Source organism: Cucurbita pepo, chromosome LG15 (genome assembly GCF_002806865.2).
Source record: "Cucurbita pepo subsp. pepo cultivar mu-cu-16 chromosome LG15, ASM280686v2, whole genome shotgun sequence".
Lineage (NCBI taxonomy): Eukaryota > Viridiplantae > Streptophyta > Magnoliopsida > Cucurbitales > Cucurbitaceae > Cucurbita > Cucurbita pepo.
The window spans coordinates 1,900,555-1,923,507 of NC_036652.1; the positions used below are offsets into that span (position 1 = coordinate 1,900,555).

Below are 22,953 nucleotides of genomic sequence, written 5' to 3' on the forward strand. Positions count from 1 at the left end.
TTGTTTAGTTGAGTTTATTCAAAATGAAATAAATTAAGAGGTCAAAATTTTATATAAATAAATAATTTTTTTGTCAAATTTATATAAATAAATAATTTTTTTTCAGACAAAAAAAGAATTATCAAGAAAAAAAAAAAAAAACTAAAAGGAAACCCTAAAACCACACCCAAACACAAATAATTGAAAAAAGAAAATAAGTTAAAAAAGAGTTATTAAAAATAATAATAACAAGCCTACACAATTATTAAAAGATCAGGTGGAAAAAAGGAAAAATGAAAAAAAATGAAAATATCGTCGACAGCAGGGTTCGCACCTGCGCGGGCGAAACCCAACAGATTTCAAGTCTGTCTCCTTAACCACTCGGACATATCGACTTTTTGTTAAATTTTTAAATTTTTAAACTATATAAATATATTTAATATTTTTCAAAATGAAAAAAATGAAAATATCGTCGACAGCAGGGTTCGAACCTGCGCGGGCGAAGCCCAATAGATTTCAAGTCTATCTCCTTAACCACTCGGACATATCGACTTTTTGTTAAAATTGCAAACATTTTTGTTTTTATCAATATAATATTCAATTTATTTTTCCAATAATTAATTTAAGGCTTTTTAATTCACTCACTATTATTTTTATTACATTTTACCATTTTAAATTGGAAAGGCACCAATCTCTTTCAACTACTTCCAAAACTTATAAGAACTATTTATTTCTAAATGTTGAAATTTCAAAATAGGGATTTAAAAAATAATAGGATATAATTTGTGTTATTACGAACAAATACGAGAGTGTGTACCCTAGGTTTGATTGAGCTCTGGAGTGCTAAAAACATTGATGATCCGAAAAGTCCGATCAAACCATCCCAACTCATGTAGCTTAAGTTGGATAATGAACTTATTTAAGTTTGCTAAATTGAATTCATATAAATGAAAACTTTATAAGTTAGAGTTAGTTCATGCGTTCTTCTAAAATTAGATTGAGTTGAACTAAATAAACCCGAATTTATTATTATTTAAAAAAATATATATCGAAGTTTGAATGAAAATGTAATAAGACACAATCTTAAAAGCATGAAAATGATATTAATATAAATATCTAACGAGCATGTGTTATTTAATGTAACAAAGAGATGAGACTAGAGAGTTGTGTCAGAAGGGGGCGATAAGATGGAATTTAGAGGGACCTTATGCACATTGTATGTTCATAAGCATAAGGATACTACTCCAAAGATAATAAGTGCGGACGCACACAATATGATGATGATAGCATGGGGAGCATGAAATTATGGGGTTCTGTTGGCCTTCAAAAGTCAATACATATTAGCTTGACCAGAGGGTCCAAGGGGTGTGCGAGCCTCCTGGGAATTCACACTCGCACGTGCGGGTCGTGTGTAAAGAAGTATTACACATCCAATTTGTCCGAGACTGAAGGCCACCACCAGAGAATAGAGATAGGTCCCAAGAGCATGATTGCATGTGTTTGCATTTGCATGGCCCTACAGTGGGACCCCTTACTAAGTATTCTTTGAAATACTCAGGTTCTGTGCCACATCATTTTTCAGGTAAAGGCAAGGCGCACTTGTATGGAGGACGACAACATCGTGAGCAGAAACTGTGGCACGTGCTCATTGTAGACTCATATTTAAATTCCTAGTCCTAGGTTAGAACATGTTGTTTTGCATTTTATCGATTTAAGTTATTTTGTATTTGTTTTTAGTTTCTCTAAATATCAATATTTCGTATTTAAACACCTAAGACCATAAATGTGTTTTCGAGAGGTAGAAGATGTTTTTAAATGCTTTCAGCATTATATTATAGATAATGTCTTCTTTTAAGAGTTAGATTCCGCATTTTAGTAAGTAGAAATTTAGGGTCATTACACAATCCAACTCGTACGACTTGGGTTGAATTAGGAACTTATTTGGGTTTGGTTCAAATAAATAAATAAAAATTATAGATTGAGTTGGTTTATGGGTTCTCCTAAAACTATATTCAGTTGAATTGAACTGCTCGAATTTATTGTTAATTTTTATTTATTTATTTATTTATTTTTATTTTTGCTTATGATACAATTATATATAGAGATGTTCATTTAATCCGTGGGGCTAGAGCGCCGTTGGAAAACCCACCCTGAGCAGGGCAGGGATTCCTCGATGAGACGAGAAATGTTTCTTACCCATTAGATAAATGGGGCCGAAGATAGGATTATATTTTCTGTCCCATCCCTACCCAGTTCCTCGCCTTACTTAATATAAATAATTTTTTAACAGATTTATATATATATATATATGTCAAGGTATATAACTTGAACTAACAAAAATCTCAATTGACGTAAACAACCTGAACTAACACAACCGAGAAAAACTAAGTTGTATTGAGTTCATTATCTAATAAGAATTGTTTGAATTGAAAAAATTGACAACCCGAACAATCGCGTTGGATCTAAAAATGTCTCAAACGAACTCAACCTAACCCACCAACACCCCAAAAATTGATCTCAAAACTTAATCAAACGATTTACGAACAAAATTTTATAGAACGTGCAAACACCCTTGATCAAAACAAGGCACATGCCAATGAAATTAAAGGGTGACAAAACTTAATCAAATTCGTCAAAATCATAATATAAAACGAAAAAACCCTTAGTTTATGTTACAAACTTCTGAAAAAACCGAAAAACATCAATAGAATTGTTAGTAGTTGCTCTCGAGCAAATTTAGTAATTTATTTAAGAGAATTGTCACTGATTTTAACTTAGCGCTTCCTTCACTGTAAATATTCATTAGATGTATACACTATTAACAACAACAAAGAGAATTGAAAAACAGAGTACTTTAACGTTCTTCGGTTCCAAAAAATTCTCTCAAATTGTTCTTTCTAATTCAATTATTCGTTTCGGTGTTCTTCGATCAAGGGACATATAAATACTCGTTACATGTATGTTCTATTAACAGCAACAAAGAGAATTTGAAAAACATACTACTTGACGTTCTTCTGTTCTAAGAAATTCTCCTCTCAAATTGTTCTTTCGGTTTCAATTATTTGTTTCGGTGTTCTTCGATCAACAACGGACATACCAACATCAAATTATATCTAAAGAAAAGAGAGAAATTGGAAAAAGTTGTAATGTTATTACAAATCTAAGCCCTTAAACCAAATTGTTTAAAGGATTCATTGGAGAATTTGTTCATCACCATACACAAATTAAGAAGTAAAAAAGATGAAGATTTTGATAATTAAACAACTACAACAATCCACAAAAGAGACATTATTAATTGAATTCTATGAAACCATTTGAAAGTTCTTACCTTTAATTCGGAGTTTCCCATGAACAAGAACATTAATATTTCAGAATGGTAGCTGAATTTGATTCTGCATATTTACAGGCAAATTGAAGAACTGAAGCCCTGAAGATGGATCTGGAAATGGGTTATTGTTTCCGTGCGATGTCGGTGGTTGCATCTGAATCTGATCTTGTTCTTGTTCTTGTTCTTGTTCTTCGTCTTCCAGTGGCAATCTCTCGTATGCTACATTCGTAAACGAAGCGGTGATGACCGTCACTGGTCCGGCCGCCATCAATTCTCCAACGACGTTACCACCGACCACTTGCCCTTGCCCACCAGCCAAGTATATGGTCAAACTGGTGGCGCCGGGAGGAGCCGGTGGCGGTAAGAAAGATCCAGTGAGCGATAATATCTCAAACCTACCTTGTAGGGTTAACACAGATCCGGCCGCGGTCGGTTGTCGTAAGTTGACATTCGTTACCGTTCCGCTGCCACTCAAGATACAGATCCCACGCTGACGGCGGCGAGCGTAAGAAGCGATACTATCGAAGACGTCGCAGCCACCGCCGATCTCGAGAATATGAGCTCTTAGGGTATTTGCGCTTTCTCGAGTTATGATGACCGGTGGCTTTGGTCTGTTTTTGGAACCGGGTGGACGACCGCGTGGTCGACGAGACGCCACCGTATCGGTGGCGAGATGATGAGATTCGGTGTCATGACACGATTGAGAATCGGGTGGAGGAGGCGGCGGCGGCTGGTGGTGGTGGTGGTGGTTGAAATCAGGCCTTTGAAGTTGGTGAATATAGTGATTGCTTAAATCCAGGCCAGCCATGGATGGAGGGACTCAAAGCTTATTATAAGGATGAAAAAGAAAAGGAATTAAATAGAAAACTATGAATAATATTAAAAAAAAGGTGAAATTTTTATGAATTTAAAGAGCAATTTGAGATGGTACTGTTGGAGTTTTGAATTATAAATACATGAAAAGAAGAAGAAGAAGAAGAAGAAGAAGAAGAAGCCATTAGAGACAACCCAAGCTTTCTCTCTCCATCCCCCTCTCTCTCTCTAAGCTTAAAGTATATGGATTATAAAATAATAATTAGTTGACAAATTGTTGTTATTCTTCCTTTTTTTTCTTTTCCCTTTTGTTTGTGGCACAAGTTTAGATTCCGGGAGGGTAGAAATTTGAATCTTTCATCTGTTCCGTAAGGTTATATCGTTGTTGTAACGGTTCAAGTCCACTGCGAGTAGATATTGTCCTCTTTCGACTTTCCGTTCAGACCACTGTTACCCGATATTGTTCTGTTTGGGCTTTTCCTTGAGATTTTTAAAACGGGTCTAGTAGGGAGAGGTTTTCACACCCTTGTAAAGAATGTTTCGTTCTACTTCTCAATCGATGTGGGATCTCACAGTTGTGATCGTTTCATGTCCTGCTTTGACGTTTACCTGCTTCTTTGCCACATAACTACGTTACTCAATTGTTTTGAACTTCTTTTGAAGATTGTCCTCACAAATCAATACAAATCAATAATCTTTTCACTCACATGTTTTCTACGAAACTCTTAGATGTTGAGCCGTATGTCATGGCCATGAAACATGTTGCCTGTAGCGCGTGTGAATGTCACGGTCATGCTTGTATAGGGTAAGATGTCTGTGACTGTACGCTTGTTCCATCTTTTCACCCACATGCTTCCTAAGAAAACTCCTAAATGTCACGGCCATACTTGTCCAAGGCATGTTTCTTGTAGCTGCGTGTAGAATGTCACAGTCATGCTTGCATGGAGCAAGTTGTCAGTGGTTGCACGTTTATTCCATCTTTTCACTCACATGCTTTCTAAGAAAACTCCTAAATGTTAGGCCAGATGTCACGGTCATGCTTGTCCAAAACATGTTACCTGTAGCGCGTGCGAATATTACAGTCATGCTTGTACAAGGCAAGTTGTCATTGCTAGTGTACATTGAACTACACAAAAGTTGGTGATAAAAGGTGGGAGATTAAATTAAATTTTTAATTAAAACTATAATTAAAAGAATCAACTAATTATCTACCTAGATTACCTTTAAATAGGTCGGGCAATTTCTCCTTTGAAGTTGTCTTAGGTTAAAAAACAATTATTTAAAAGCTTAATATCTAATGTCACTCTATATAATATATATATATATATATATATATAAATAAAGTTAGAAGGATAATATTTTTGCTTTTCTATTAAAAAAAATAATTAAAAAAAATAAAAAGAAAGGGTTTATTCAAATTTTTATTTTACTTAAATTATTTATTTTTAAATATTTAATTAAGATTTATAATTCATATTTTTAAATAGTTAAAAATATTTGGAGAATAATTAATAAAAAATAATTATTAAATTAGATAAATAAAATAAAATAAATATATTGTATACATAATTGTATCGTGAATAAAAATAATTTAAAGTTAAAAGGTATTTTTGAAACAAAATACTAATAATTTAAATTTTCTTTTGAACGGATAAGAATATTATTGAAACTTTTAAAATATTGTATTCTTCTGATAAAATAAGATATTTTTATTAATTTAGACGGAATTTAATAGCGTAAACAAATTAGTTAACCAGGGTTTAGAGCAAATTTGACCATGAGTTAGGGTTTAGTACTAAGCTTAGGGTAAACTTTTTATTTATTTATTTATTTATTTTTCTTTTGCTGTTTTTAAAATTAAATGGAGGGCTGGAGTTGGGCAAGTGGGCTTCCACCTGCGGCGGCTGGGTCCCACTTTTGTCCCCTTTATCCGACCCTTGGACGGCCATTTTTATATTGATCGACTCGGTTAGGTTACGATGGGACTCACAAATTTTATACTTAGTCGAGCTTTTATATAAATAATAATTTAACCTCGACCAAAAATAACGTCCAATCTTATGAAATCGTAGCGTAGGTGAAACTTTGCAGCTCATCCAGAGTTCGACATGTTGGATGATGAAAGTCACACATCGACTAATTTAGAGAATGATCATTGGTTTATAATCAAGAAATATTGTCTCCGAGACATTTTGGAGAAGCCTAAAGTAGAGCCATGAGAGCTTATGCTCAAAGTGGATAATATCATACCATTGTGGAGAGTCGTGTTCATCTAACACGATATGATTCGATTTCGAAAGGAAAGTCCACTGAACTTTTCTTCTTCTAGCGGGCAACAATATAGGAGGAAGACGGTCAAATCTCACGTGTGGCAGCTATTGAAATAAACTCGAATGTATTAGGGTTTTCAATCTCCATGCTCGTAAATTTTAACATGGGGCCATTTTATTTTACTTCGAAATCTACAGCAATTTGGTCGACGTAACGTCTTGGTCTTTACTGTCGATAAATAAATTTGATCTTTGACCTAAACATAGCTCAACTAGTTAAAGACACAAATGTTTTGATCTACTGACCTAAATATATATCATCAATCACATAACGTTAATTAATTGTAATTTAATATATATATATTTTAAATTTTTTTTAATTTTATTCTCAATCTAATCCATTTGTTTATGAATGAGACAAAAGTTTAAAATAAATAATTAATGGGGTTCTAAATATGTGTATAAATTATGTTTAATGGATTATAATTATTATTTTTGTATGGAATAAGCCAATAATAGGGAGATTGATATATCCAACCACCCTAACCTCTATATATATATATATAGGTTAATAATCCGTGTTTGGTTCGTGGGTTGGATTGGGTTGGACCAGATTGAGACATTTTTTTTAGACATGACCTAATTTTCGTGTCAAATCGTGGACCCAACTAAATCTAACTATAAATTTTTTGGGTTGGTTTAGTTTAAGTTGTTCGGGTCATTTATTTAAATATTTATTTTTTTAATATAAGTAAAATTATTTTACAGAAAGATTCTTAATATATTTTATATATTTTTATTTGGCTCAAGTCAACCCAAAGGTTTTGTCCCATGAACCCAAAACAGAACCGATTCAGTTCGGGTTCAGAAAAATGAACCAAACCCTATCCAAAATGCTAATCCAACCCAACCAACCTGGTTGATCCTAGTTGTCGGGTTGAATATACACCCCTAGTAAAATGTTAATCCGTAAAATATCTATTTATTTATTTTCAACTCGTTAATTAAAATTGGCAACTCAATTTCAATATACATTTAAACAAATTATATTTGAATTATTATAAAATTAAATAAAAATAAAATAAACATATGTACAAAAATTTATATTTTTAAATTAACAATAAGTTCGGTTTCCTTTGATTTAACCCAATTTGATTTAACTCTTAAACTAACTCAGTGTTAACCCAGATCGTACGTGTTTAAATTAGGTTGGGTTGGTTGGATTTTTTTAGTTCAACAATTTTTTTTAACACCTCTAGTAAATGTCGTTAAGGACGGAAAAATAATCTCGAGTCCAACTTAACGAGCAACGGATAAATGCATCAGCAATCTCTTTAACTACGTTTAATCTCGAGTCATTCCAAATTACACCTTTTTCATTCGAGAAAAACCCTAATTCATTTTTCAAGTGTCTATTGGAAGATCCAAAGGGCTTTTGATTATTTAAAAAATTAGGGTTTACAAAGAAGAGAGAATATTAGTCCAACTTTAAATGAAAATAAATAAATAAATAAATAAATAAAAAGTTAGGTAATTATTAATTTAAATACATGTTTTTTTCTCACTTTGGCACAAATTCTTATTCAGATAAGATTTTCCTTTATAGAAACGAACATTATATTAAAAAATAAAAAATAAAAGTAATTATTAAATAAGCAATGGCTAGGGTTTTGCAGCTTGTCAAAATCTAATAATGTCTAGCTCAAGATTCAAGCAATAACTTAGTTCAATTATATTATTTTTATAATACTTCCTAAGATTGGTAAAATATATATAAATCTATGTATCCTCGTACTATATATTAATTTATAACCCAATGTTTCTTTTTTAATATATATTTGTGATTTAATTTACATTGATTTTAAAATTGGTTGAGCATGGGATATGTTGTACGAGATTTTTTGGAAAAACCAAAAGTAATGTCATGATTGGTTGTGTTCAAAGTGGATAATATCGTACTATTGTGGAGATTTGTTGTTCGTATCAGAGTCATGTTCTTATCTTAATATAGTTATATCAATAGAATTCTTAATTGTTAAACGAAGAAGTTGTGAGCATTGTGAAGATCTGTTCTAGGGTAGGGTTTTGTTGGACTAGTAATATGCTCTAGAGAGGAAGTTGTGAGACTCGTGAAGATCCGTGCTAGAGTAAAGTTGTACTGGACTAGCAATGTGCTCCAGAGAATAAGTTGTGAGCCTCGTGAAGATTCGTGTTAGGGTAGAGTTTTATTGTACTAGCAATGTGCTCCAAATAAGAAGTTGCGGGTCTCGTGAAGATCCGTGCTAGACTAAAGTTGTATTGGACTAGCAATGTTGTCCAAAGAAGAAATGCGAGCCTCGTGAAGATCCGTGCTAGAGTTTTATTGGAGGTCTCGTCTAGGGTAGGCTCAATGGTGTAAAAGGAGGATTATTAGACTTCCACATTAACTAGTTAAAAGGAAGATCACGAGTATATAAGTAAGAGACACTATCATAATTGGTTTCGTTGTCACTAATAATATATAACATAGTACAACTACGAGATCAGGTCATTCAAAAGAGCAATAAGAACAATACTAAAGTAGGATAAGTCGAGCGTCCCATCATTTCTCATTCATAAACAAATTAAGTGTATTTTCGAGTAAAAGCGTTTTTATTCTTTTTTCTCTGTCTAATAAATTTATTTTTTTAATATTTTAATGACTTCAGTAGTACGTTTCCACAATTATTGTCATTTTTTCACCGTTCCTCTCACCCACTTTAGTTATAGAAACAATTTTTTGTCTTTCATATAGTCTCGAATAATTGAAGTGAGAGACACACCATATAAATTTTATCGAGTAAAACGAATATATATATATATATATATATATATTAAAAAATACAAGTGGTTTGACAAACTCAAAAAAAAAAAAAAAAAAAAAAAAAAAAAAAAAAAAAAAAAAAAAAAAAAAAAAAAAAAAAAAAAAAAANGTGGGTGACATTCACGTGCAAGTCCAGGTCACAGCCCCAGAGTGACACCCTATGGTTGTCGGCCACGATGTGTCTGTCATGTTACGTAGGGAACCGCTCTGTATCTTTTTTTTTTTCTCTCTCTTCACTTCTAATTCTTCTCCTTAAATTTCGGGTGGTCCTCCAAAATCCTTTCATTTCCTACTCCCACGCTCTTTTCGAATCGCGTGATCTTCACTCCCAAAAATCTCATCTTTTATTTTTTTTATTCAATAAAAATTTAATATGTAGTGTCCAACAAATAAAAAATTATTTAAAAATTTGTATAAACAAGACGACATTTCATATTATATTATTATATTCAAACGGCATGACATGTAATATCATTATTTAATTTTATCTATCTTATCTATTTTTTAAAGATTAAATACGTAAGTAGTAGCCGTATGTGCATGTATCTGAATAAATATATATATTTATTTATTTTGATTTAAATAAATATATTATTTTTTTAAAAAGGTTATAAAAACAAAAATTTAAACGGAATTTCCGAGTTGAAAACTTGCCATATCTAAAACTAACACAAACCCTAGAAGGATTTTGGTTTAGTTAAACTAACTCAGATTTAGTTTTTAGTTTTAGGTCTCGATATACTTCACTATCCAATCAGGTGTATACAAATTCTAATTTAACAATTCAGGTTGAACGAAGATAAATCCTTGTACCCAGACGCCCCCTAAAATTCAACCTAAACATTTATTATGACTTTTCGCTTTTGGAGGTTTTTCCGTCTTTCTTTATTCTATCCTGATAGAGTGTGGACAAATTAGTGGTTTGACTCAGTTGATACGACCCAAAAATGGTTGATTTATATTGAGATTGACTTAACTTTTTTAGCTACCGAGCCATTTTCAAACCCTTTCCGAAAGGACAAACAGAGAGAAAGCTTCAACAATGATAGAGATTACTACTTACATCAACACCTCACGAGCTTCCTAAACAAGAAAATAAATCGGCACTTGTATTTTCAAATGTAAACTAAATTCTCCTTCAGTTTTGTAAGAACTCCACCACTCATGTTTCCACATGAACGATTAGGATCAAATTATTTGTAACTATTACAAAGTGAACCGTATCAATAATATTAATAGGATAAGACATCTAACCTTATCCTATACTATGAGCCCTTTAATTATTACTTGAATACGATAGTCTTGTATGTCAACCACATACGGTTCAAGATTATATTAATAATTTTAAATTTTAATATAAGAGATAATATTAAATTGTAAATCAAATAATAATTATTATTAAAAATTAAATAATTAATTACTAGAATTTAGTACATAAATCCCAACAATTGGGACCTGGTGCATAAATGTATGCCACATGTTTCGGAATATTTTTCCTTATGATGAGTACGAACGCGTACGTTATGAAAAGAAAAAGGATTGTCATGTTAAATGTCATGACCGTTACTATCTCTTTTGGGTATCTGACAACAACACCAGAGATGCTAGCTCGACCAGTTCGAAGCTCGAGAGATGTGTGACTTGCCTGATTGATCCATATTCACACATACGGGCCGTATATAGAGTAGTACGTATACGTCATAGCATTATGTATGAAGTTCTTATTTGGTTTCCATTGAACCAAAGACTTCTTTAATTGAATAAATTATTATGTATGATTGACAAACCAAGAAATTTCCTACGTTTTACCATTTAAAAAACATAACTTTCGGAGTCTTTAATGATTTAGTCTTTCCTTTGACTAACTCAAATCTACATAAATCTTTTCGAGTTTTCCCAAGCACCTACCACCATTCATCCAATGCACATGCTTGCCCAAACTTTGTTCAACTTTTAATTACTATTATTAATAAAATTTCCACATCTTTTACCCGATCACATGCGTTGAATGAATATGTCCTCGTGTGAAGAAATTTACTTGTTTATCTTTCCATATGTTTAACTTGATCACCCATTATACTAAAATATGTCATACCGAGACTGTTTGTGACGAAAATTTAAGTTTCTGTGTGGAGGAATTTACATGTTTATTCTTCCATATGTTTTACCCGATTGCTTGTTTGAGTAGAACGTGTCCTGCCTTGAATAAAGATGAATAGAGACTCTTTGGGATGAAAATTTAAGTTCTCGTGTGAAGAAATTTACTCGTTTATCCTTCCATATGTTTCACTCGATCTCTTATTGGAGTAAAATATACCTTGAACGAAGATGGAAAGAGTATATTTGGGACGAAAAGTTAAGTTCTCGTGTGAAGGAATTTACTCCTTTATCCTTACACATATTTCATCTGACCGCCTATTGAAGTAAAATATGTCCTTCCTTGAACGAAGACGCATAGAGACTGTTTGGGACGAAAACTTAAATCCTCGTGTGAAGGAATTTACTTGTTTATCCTTCCAGATGTTTTACCTGATTGTCGAGTAAAACATGTCGTGCCTTGAACAAAGATGAACAGAGGCTATTTAGGATGAAAATTTAAGTTCCCGTGTGGAGGAATTTACACGTTTATCCTTCCATATGTTTTACCCGACTACCTATTGGAATAAAATATTTAGATATTATTGAATATTTAATTATAAAGGTTAGCAATAATCAATATTAAAAGACAACTTTATGGATGGTGTTTTGTTTCTGTGTTTAATCATGATAATGATGGAGAAAGTAAGCAAATGTTTAAGCATTGGTTTAATCATGTACTTAGCAAAGCTTAATTATATTTGTTTTAGTAATTATTGTGTCTCAATATGTACTAAATTTGTTTTAGTTTATATGTTTAAAAATTGGATCTTTGTTTTCCTCTTTATATTTTAGTAAATGTCTATTTTGCCCTTTCGTCTTCGGTCTTTAGGTTGGGTTTCTATAATCTAGGGTCGTTGTAAATATATTAAATATATCAACGAAATACGAGAACAAATTCATTCAATTATTGCTAGAAAAAGAGTTTTAAAAACTCTCTAGGAAAATCATTTTGAGATCTTCGAACATGTTCAAATGATCTGATAACTTGAAAAATCTGATCAACTCAACCCAACTCGTACTATTTGAATTGGATTGAATTCAAATAAATGAAGATTTTATGAATTTTGTTCATGAGTGTTCGTAAAATTAGATCGTGTGAATCAACTCGAATTTATTATTAATTTTATTATTAATCTACAATGGTACGAGGCATTTTGGAAAGCCCAAAGCAAAACCATGACCTTATGCTCAAAGTGGACAATATCATATCATTGTAGAGATCCGTGATTCCTAAACTTAGCCATGACAATAGAAATTCTCAAATATTGAACAAAGAAATGTGAGCCTCGAAGATGTAGTCAAAAGTGACTTAAGTGTCGTAACATGGTATCAGAGTCATGCTCTAAACTTAGTCATGACAATAGAGTTCTCAAATATCGAACAAAGGTGTACTTTGTTCGAGAGTCATGCCCTAAACTTAGCCATGACAATAGAATCCTCAAATATCGAACAAGGGTGTACTTTGTTCGAGAGCCATACCCTAAACTTAGCGATAACAATAAAATTCACAAATATCGAACAAAGGGTGTACTTTGTTCGAGAGCCATGCTCTAAACTTAGCCATGACAATAGAATCCTCAAATATCGAACAAGGGTGTACTTTGTTCAAGAGCCATGCTCTAAACTTAGCCATGACAATAGAATTCTCAAATATCGAACAAAGATTGTGAGTCTCGAAGGTGTAGTCAAAAGTGACTAAAGTGTCGAACAAAGGGTGTACTTTATTCAAGGGTTCCAGAGAAAGTCGAGCCAAAAAAATTTATGATTGGGTTAGGTTGAATTTATTATTTAATAAGAATTGTTTAGGTTGAAAAAATCCATTGTCTCAACAATTGAATTGAGTTTAAAAAATGTCTCAATTTAACCTAACCCAACTCACAAACACTCCAACGTATTCTAAATTCAATGAATAGATCTCGAGTCAACAGTACGACAGACAGTGCTGCCTACACGCGAATTAGCTTCCGAGGTCAAGCAGTCTCAATTTCACTACAGGATTGATCTGCGAATGAATGCTGGGCTGAACCACCTCAAATGACGTGAGCCACATGCGAGGAGACTCGCACGTACGGTTTTTAGGGGGATCCGGGTTCATTTCATGATCGTCCCATTTACGGGGTTGATTTTACGTTGGTAAAAAATTGTTTTATTAAAAAATTGAAGAATTTTGTCCCCTTATTCTTGGATTTCCACGTTAATACACATGAAAGTTGCCTCTTTTATTTAAAATTATCAATTCAATGTAAGCATATAATATTAGAAACTATATGATATTAATTTTTGTTGATAAATTTTTGTTCTTATCAACTTTGAATATGAGAATTCATAAATGGACAAAAAAATATAATAAATATAAACCAATGTTGTTTAAAGCCAACTAAGTGATGAAATAAAAGCAATTCAACTTATAACATCATCATTATTCTTTTTAATATATGCTTTTATGAACCATATTCATATAATCTAATCTACTCATAATTTAAATAATGATAGGATAGTCATATCATGCTCATAATTTATTATTTAGGTCAAGGTCTAGATAATCTAGGGATATACAAAGTCGATTATTCATATTAATTTATAGTTTTGGTCTATGAATTAAAAAATGTTCTTCCATAGCATACAATCATATATTAAGATCTATCAGGTTTGGATCCCGACACATTCTTGTTTCAAATTTGGTATTGAAATATTGAACGAAAATCTAAAACAACTTGTAGTACCGAATGGAAACAGGGAAGTTATGGAGATTGGACTCTCAGTAGAGAAATTTTTCCGTTTTCTATATATATATATTTTTTTATAATTAGTACCGATGATATATATTAAAAAAAAATGAAGGGTATTAATGAAACTTGTTTATTTATTTTTTAAATAAAATATTAATTGTTTCGGTCCAAAATTAAGGGTAAGAGTATTTTTTTTTTATTTTTTTTAAAAGTCTAAGGGTAGTGTCGTAATTATTGAAAATGTAGAGTATTTTTTAGACAAATTACACGTTTTTAATTGGGCCGGTTAGTGGGCTTTGATTTGGCCCATAACGTGCAAAGTCATTGTATTTGGGCCGGAGCCCATTTCGTAACCAGTTCTGAATGCAATGCAATAAAGAAATAAATTGTGCAGTCTAATATAGTAATATAATATCTACATTATTTGGGACATAGCATATTAGTATGTATATATATATATATATATATATATATATATATATATATATATATTTACTCTCGATTGTTGTATGGTGTGTTCGTTAAGTTTTGAGATTTGAGTCTTTATTTGACGTAGATAAGATCGAGATAAGTCGAACTTGTCGACCAAGTTAATAGTCATCGTGCATCAGCTCCCTCGATCATATCATCTCTCTCTCTCTCTCTCTCAGTCTCCCTCAGATCATGCCCGCTCTCTCTGATTAGCATCGACCCGTTTCAACGTTCACCATCATGATTGAAGAAATATACGTTTAAGTACAAAATAAGCTCTTTTCATTGTGCCACGAGAATTTTATGGGGATGATAAGATTATACCATATATGTTTTCGGTTTAGTTGGTGGTCATTATGATATTAATGAATTAATGAACACGAGAGTTACAACCTTTCGACTATAATAAATATTTTAAAAAAATAAAATAATTATTACAAATTAATAATAATAATAAAAATAAAAAAGCATGAAAGAATTTTTTCACCTAACATTTGGAGTGAGATGGACTTTGTCCATTTCATTTTGCACTAGAAATTTTAAGTTGTCATTCTCAATGTACTCCAACCACATAAAAAAAATAAATAATAAAAAGGCTCGGTCCCTTCATGTCGATATTATCAACTCTTTATCTAGATATCAAAAAATAAGAAAACGAGTCATTATCACTTTCTATCAATCCATGTCGATACCCAAATCAACGTACACAGATATCAGAAAACACAAAAACAAATCACGATCATTTTCCATCGTTAACTCAAACTCATTGAACTAAACAAAAATAAATCAAAATTAAAGATTATAATTAAATCTAAAGACCAAAATCTATAATTTATTCATTTTTTAGATCTACTAAGAAAGATCACGAGTTTATAAGTAAGGAATACTATCTTCATTGGTACGAGGAAACCAAAAGTACAGCCACGAGAGCTTATACTCAAAGTAAATAATATTATACCATTGTGTGAGGGTCGTGGGTCGTGGTTCCTAAAGTACAAACAATAATGAACTTGGTCTCATCGTATTTGTCTACATTAAACTCCACGGATCCTCGACGTATTAATAAAAAATTAATAATGGATTAACCTAATTAAAACCCATACTTCAAATCCAACTGCCTAACTAAGTTAATTAGCTTAACAAGATCTTAGTCTTATTATGTTAAGACAAGACATTAAGGTTGTTCTTGGTGTTTGGTTTTTTTCTTGTTTTTTTCGCTTCAAGATGAAATTTACAATGTTCTTTTAATTGGTTTTTATTATAAAAGAGAGCTAAGTGTCAAAATATGGTGATATCACCTATTTTAGGGTTTCATTTTGTCTCCTTCCTCTTACTTGAGAAGACCCATTCCCCTTTATACTTCAACTCAATCATACCTCTTTATCTATTCAAATATCAATTCATCTTTTTCCATGGCTACTAAGCTTGAGCTTGGATTTCAACACTCTTCTTCTTTGCCTGAAACGGTTCGAGACGGGTGGAATCTGAAAGGTTTAAACCCTATGCATACTCCTGACGTCGTTACCGATGCCGATGACGATGACTCGTGGGAAGTCAGAGCTTTCGCCGAGGACACTCGTAATGTTATGGGAACTACTTGGCCTCCTAGGTCATATACTTGCACTTATTGTAGAAGAGAGTTCAAATCAGCTCAAGCCCTAGGAGGTCATATGAATGTTCACCGTCGCGACCGTGCTCGCCTCCACCAAGCTCCTCCGTCGAATCCAACGAAACCCTCTTCGTCGTCTTCCTCGATTTCCAATTCTTTCATCATCCCACCTCCTGATTTTAATGGTGGAGGCTTGTGCCTTCTCTACCAATTCCCAAACCCTAATGGTATTAATGGTGGGATCAATATCCCTTCTCTTTTCTCCATGTCCAATCATTCCTTCAATACCTTTCTTCCCTCCATGGCGATGTCTCGGGGTCTTCCGGTGAACGACCACCATCTCGGAGGGCTCGGAGAGAGTAATTTCTCTCGATCTGAACAACAGTTCTCGACGTCCATGGAAAATGGGAACCAAGAACTTGATCTAGAGCTCAGGCTTGGACACGGTCCAGATTCGACTCGTACTCTCATCGAAAATGGACAGAAGATCTCTAAGAGATCATCAGATTGATCAATTTGTAAGATATATGTACATTTCTTGAAGCTCTTTATTTATTTATTTTTCAATTTCATATCTTTTTGTTCTGTTTTGGGATTGAAATAAAATGGAAGATGGATTGAATTAAGAATAAAATTAGTAAAAATAATCATAAAATAAATAATAAANCGAAGAATCTTATTGTGAAGAAAAAAAAATTAGGGTTTTGAGCTGTGGGACTGAACAAGAAAGTGAGCAGTGGAATGTCTTTTTCTAGGTTACAGATTTCAAGATAAAAGTAAGCATCTGAGCCTACAATTCCGTGGGGATTATTACTTTCACGATTTACTTCGAGTAAGAAAAAAATTACTCGAACAACACGAACCACTCGAACAGCTCGTATGAAGCATATATGTTTGTATTTAGGATCTCTGTTTGAAAGTGCTTTCGACTTAGCTACAAAATCAACATTCAAACATTGAGTATAATGTCTGTTTGCTCGTTTCTGATCAGGATGAATAGTTAGATCAACTGGGTTTTCGTTGGATCTGAAAATGTTCTTATGATTTGTGTCTATTCGATCTTTGAACCTTTATAAGTGTCTAATAGAACTATGAACTTTAACGAGTGTTTAATAGGTCTTCAACTTTTTCAAATTTGTCCTATGAATCCTCGAACTTTCATTTTTGAGTCTAATAGGTTTTTGACATCCGATTTTTTAAAAGTTCACTGATCTACTCGACATAAAATTAAAAGTTTAGAGTTAATGTCTCTTTGCTCACTTCCTAGTCATGAATAGTATGAATAGTTAGATCAACTGGGTTTTTGTCGGGTCTGAAAATTTTCCTATGATTGGTCGGGAAATTAACTCCTAGAAAGAAAAAAAGTTAAAATTACAAGTTTGTGTTCAAATTTATGTCTATTCGGTTTTTTAACCTTTAAAATTGTCTAATAAATCCCTAAACTTTAACCGAATTCAATTTTATCATACATATATCCTTAATTTTTAATTTTGGATCTAACCTGTTCTTGACATGCGATATTTTTTAAAAAAATAACAGATATGCTGACATAAAATTGGAAATGTAACGTTTCATTAGACGTTCAATACGTCAATGATTTACGGGGCCAATTTTGTAAGTTCAAAGGCTTTTTAGATATTTTTAAAGTTCGGATCCCTATAATAAACTTTGGAAATGATTAGATTTAAACTTTTAATATAACTTAGAAACAAATCAATGTAGAGAACCCCATATCATAGCCATTCTCCCCTTCTTCCTCTCTTTCCCAAGTCTAAGCATATAGATTTGGTACATAAAGTTCTTTTTTCCCTACACTTTATTTATTATTTCTATCTCGAACCTTGAGAAAAGCTATTGGGAGAGACGTTTGCAATGTGGGACATTTTAGCACTATAAGAAGTATGAGAATTCGGCACCTGATGGCTCCGACATTCTCCTGTATCTCTAGCGACATGGTCACGTTACTTATTTCTAGTCCTTCCAACATGTTTTGTTCTCACTTATATTCATCTTAAAAAAATTTCTAGAAGTCATCCAACATAGAATTATTCCAAACAAAGTACGCTTAACTATGTAACTTATTGGTATAGGTAGTGACTTTCAATTTTTTTTTTATAGCATTTCTTAGTGATCCTATCTTTAGAATCGCTCTCATTCAGATGTGATCTCGGTTCATTCATGTACCTCTCATTCACTCGGGTATCACAAAAGGTTTAGAAATATCATTTTGAATGCAATAATCTCTCATACCCTCATCAGACAAAACCAAGACAATGACAAAGTACTCAACGACAGAACAAAGGCATCTCTTTGTCCCAAAAAATGAAGAAAGTTACAGTCGATTATTGCAAGCAAAAAATAAAAAAAAAAAGGTTTAAATGCACTTTTGTAGTTTCTTCTTAGGTTTATTTTGGTCCTCGTATTTTTTAAACATCACGTGTTCCTTGTCTCGGGAGCCTCAAACCACATACGAGAGAACTTCATCTCTCTCTCTTTTTTTTTTTTCACCCCTGGAAGATTACGGCTTTTGTGAGTGTTCTGCACAATACGATCACGAATCCAGAGTGTTGGAAAGAAATCAATAACTTTTTGATTTTCGATTTCCCGATCACTTGAAGACAAGTATGAAAAATAAGGGTCTCAATTTGGAAAATTTGTGAAAAAATGTCACGTAATTCATAGGCCGAGAAGGTACTACGCCTTCCTACGATGACGAATGCCTCTTTTTTCTTCTCTTCAGTCTACAATAAACAAGTGGGAGAGACGGGATTCATGTTCATTTTGGTCTCAATTTCAACTTTTCTTCCTTTTGATTTTTTATTTGAAGAGATAACCATTTTGTTCTACTCATTTCAATCTTTTCTTACAATTCTAACATGTGAGATCTCACGTCCGTTAGAGAGAAGAATAAAACATTGCTTATAACAACGTTGAATTCTCTCCCTAACATATGCGTTTTATAATCGTGAGACTGAAGACGATACGTAGAAAGCCAAAGCAGACAATATGTAACAGTGGTAGACGTGATCTGTTACATATAAGACGGGAAAATAAAGACAATAATATTAAATGGCACACGAGTGGTGGAGTAAGAAAGAGATTTGTGGGTGAAAAGAAGAAAGAAAAGAGAAGAGCTTTATGCAGAGTGTGTCGTGGGAAGTGTCGCTTTTAGTGATTTTGGGTAAGTTTGGAATTGGAGCTCCCCATGCACTGACCACGACTATACCTCAAAACCCACTTCCCACACGCTTTCCTTTTTAACACTTTCTCACCCACTCATCCCCTTCTCACTCTTCTTCTTTCTCTATGCGAATTATTACTCTATCGAGAATGGTATAATGTGTCTGATAGTTTTATTTGATCGAAACGAGGGTATGATTCGAGTCGATGATGGTTCAATGTATCTTAATTCAACCAAAATGAGGCAATGATTGGAGCAGATGATGCTATAATGTGTCTAATAGTTTTATTTGATCTAAATGAGGGAATGATTGGAGCATATGATGGTACAATGTGTCTGATAGTTTTATTCGAATGAAACGAGGGAATGATTGGAGCATATGATGGTACAATGTGTATGATAGTTTTATTTCACCGAAATGAGGGAATGATTGGAGTAGATGATGCTACAATGTGTGTGATAGTTTTATTTGACTGAAACGAGGGAATGATCGGAGCAGATGATACTACAATGTGTTTCATAGTTTTATTTGATCGAAACGAGGGAATGATTGGAGCAGATGATGCTACGATGTGTCTGATAATTTTATTCGAATGAAACGATGGAATGATTAGAGCAGATGATGTTATAATGTGTTTGATAGTTTATTCGATCGAAATGAGAGAATGATTAGAGCAAATGATGCTACCATGTGTCTAATGCTGCAGAGTGACCCACGAGATTCAATAAGGGTTGGGTTTGAAAACCAACATTTCTATCTCGTATATACCTCTCAATATATATTGTTTAATTAATGTAATGTTTTAATGTTAAGAGCTAGCAAGGAGATCTTATGAACCTATACATTATAAGCTCTAGAATATAAAATTAATTAATTAAACTTTTTAATTAATCAATTTTCATTCATTAATATAGATCGCTCCACTATAGACTTAGAGTTGCAATCTTACGCACTATAGAACAAGTTATGTCTGTTGATATAATCATTACAAGCAAGTCAATCATTCAGGAGTGGTTCATAATTATAGTTGAGTAAAAAATCAGTTTTACCTTATAACTATATATTTCACTTAAGTACTAGTGATTCTCTAATTAACAATTTGTTAATGATTAATCTTAAACCAAGTCCCTCTCGGGCCAACGAGAGAGTGGGCCCTATTGTTCAAGTCTCGAAATCAGCACTGGAAAGCACAATCATTTACTTTTATTGTATGGAAAGGAACGAATTTCATTCCGTGATATCATGTTCCCAACTCTCTATTTGACCAAGTTCTCGAAATGATAAACATATTGAATCGGTTACAAAAGTCATTCTCACCCATACAAATCAAATAACAAACGTTCGCAGGCAAGAGTTCATAGCTATTAAGATTGAGTCACATATTGTATGGGCTACAAGAGCCATTTTCAATTAACAGATTTATAAAAAGAGATTAAATATTTAGTAATGTAGTCTTATACAAACTCATTGTATAGGATATTCTCACTCATCTGTCTACACATGAACGATTTGGATCAAATAATTTATAATAATTACAAAGTGGGTCGTAATAATAATGTTACCAGGACAACACACCTAACCTTATACATATATTAGAGATCATTTATCATTTAGGTTATTACTTGAGCATGATCCTCATATAAGTCAACTATATACTGTTCAAAATTACATTAATGACCTTGGATTTTCATACCATCTAGGTGATATCAATTGTCAACTACATGCAATCATGCTCTTGGGACCTATCTCTATTTTCTAAGGGTGACCTCCCGTCTCAGACTAATATGGATGTGTAGTACTTCCCTACACACGACCCACACGTCCAAGTGTGAATCTCTAGGGGACTTACACACCCCTTGGACCCTCTCTAGTCAAGCTAATCTGTAGCGACGTCTAGAGGTCAATAGAACCCTTTGGTGTCATGCTCCCCATGAACGCCCTCATCATCGTACTATGCGCGTCTGCACTTATTGTCTCATCTCTTTGTTATGAATATACAACATGCATGAGGTCCCTCTAATTTCTATCTTATCATCTCTTATGGCACAACCCTCTAGTCTCATCTCTTTATTACATTAAGTAACACATGCTCGTTGGATATTTATATCAATTTCATTTTCATGCTCTTAGGGTTGTGTCCTATGTCAGTCTATCAACATGATGCAATATGACACTCATCATCATATAACATGTTTAATATAGAAAACATCAGCATAGTAAGACAAATGTCATGCAATCATCATACTCATCATATTGCTCTAAAGTGCATCGAGCATATCAAGTACGTCATACACCAAACTATATATATTATGCACATCATCCAGCATCATAACTCATACATAATGATATACTAGTATACGGCATCATACGATACAACTCATACATCATCATAACTCATGTATCATCATAGCTCATACATCATAAATTGTAACTCATACCATTTCTAGCCTATCTTACAGTAAGGCCCTTACCTGATTAGGTTAAGCTGATGTCACCAATTTAGCAAAGTTCGATTTTTGTCATTTGTATCCAAGTTAACCTATATGAACCCATGAAATCAATTTCAAGTCTAATTCGTTAAATTTTACAATGGTCATGTGGAAAAAGCATTAGAGATTTTGTATGGGTTGAGTCTTGGAATGTTATAATATATATATTGTTCTATTTTTAATAAAATCTCATTTTTTATTATTACTGGTTATATTGTTAGCCGAAAGAATTTGATGGAGTTATTTACTCTTGTTCTATGATATTTAGTTTGTTTTATCTCGGTTTTATCTTTTAATTATGTTCACCAAATCTCCCATCTTTATTATTCTATTTTATTAATTATGTTCAACCCATCTTCCCTCTTATTATACAATATCTTTAGTACCTTTAAACTAATCATTTTTAGTATTTATTTAATTTCATGATCTATCTTTATATTTTTGTTACTTCAACCAATTCTTAAGAAATATCGATATTTAGTTGTCTTTAGTTTTATGACAATGTTGAACTATGTTAATATATTACAATTTTCGCTCGTTATTTTTTTTTATTAAATTTGTTATTATTATTATTATTATTATTTTTGTGAATAATTATAAATGATTTGTGTTTGTTTGTGAACTTTTAGTATATTTTATCTAAGATTGTATCTGAATAATTATAAATTATGGATAAACAAAACTTTTAAAAAAAAAATTGACAATCCAACCCGAAAATAGAGGGTTGAGTTGTGAAAAGTTTTGGGTTGGGTTGGCACCAACCCAACCTGGACCATGTACACCCCTACTTTTTTATATATAAACTAACCAGAGTGACACGGTAGATTTGTGGTGGGCCCATAACCCAACAGGTCCCATTATCGAACCTTGGCTATGATATAAAATAGCATAGCTTGTTATTCTTATTTTTGCAATAACAAAGAAGATGAAAGCTAATGAATTCAAAGAATGGATTGAGACTTTTTTATATATCAACTGATCAGAGTGGCGCAGCGGAACCGTGGTGGGCCCATAACACACATAGGTCCCAAGATTGAAACTTGGCTCTGATATATAATAGTCGTAGCTCGTGATTCTGGTTTGAACTATTTCCTGGCAATAT

General features: G+C 32.7%; 2 protein-coding genes and 2 non-coding genes across 4 annotated transcripts; 1 reads left to right on the forward strand and 3 right to left on the reverse strand.

Moving 5' to 3' along the window:
* Positions 1-292: 292 nt before the first annotated feature.
* TRNAS-UGA lies at positions 293-374 on the reverse strand. Its single transcript has one exon. It is a non-coding gene; the product is annotated as a tRNA-Ser (tRNA).
* A 75-nt stretch (positions 375-449) lies between these two features.
* Positions 450-531, reverse strand: TRNAS-UGA. The gene has a single exon. It is a non-coding gene; the product is annotated as a tRNA-Ser (tRNA).
* Positions 532-3,347: 2,816 nt separating this feature from the next.
* Positions 3,348-4,115, reverse strand: LOC111776373 (AT-hook motif nuclear-localized protein 23-like). The gene has a single exon (XM_023655806.1). The coding sequence runs from the start codon at positions 4,113-4,115 to the stop codon at positions 3,348-3,350; it is 768 nt and encodes a 255-aa protein (XP_023511574.1).
* An 11,849-nt stretch (positions 4,116-15,964) lies between these two features.
* Positions 15,965-16,712, forward strand: LOC111776333 (transcriptional regulator SUPERMAN-like). The gene has a single exon (XM_023655762.1). It carries the CDS (start codon positions 15,984-15,986, stop codon positions 16,689-16,691), a length of 708 nt encoding a protein of 235 aa, XP_023511530.1. The 5' UTR covers positions 15,965-15,983; the 3' UTR covers positions 16,692-16,712.
* Positions 16,713-22,953: the final 6,241 nt, after the last annotated feature.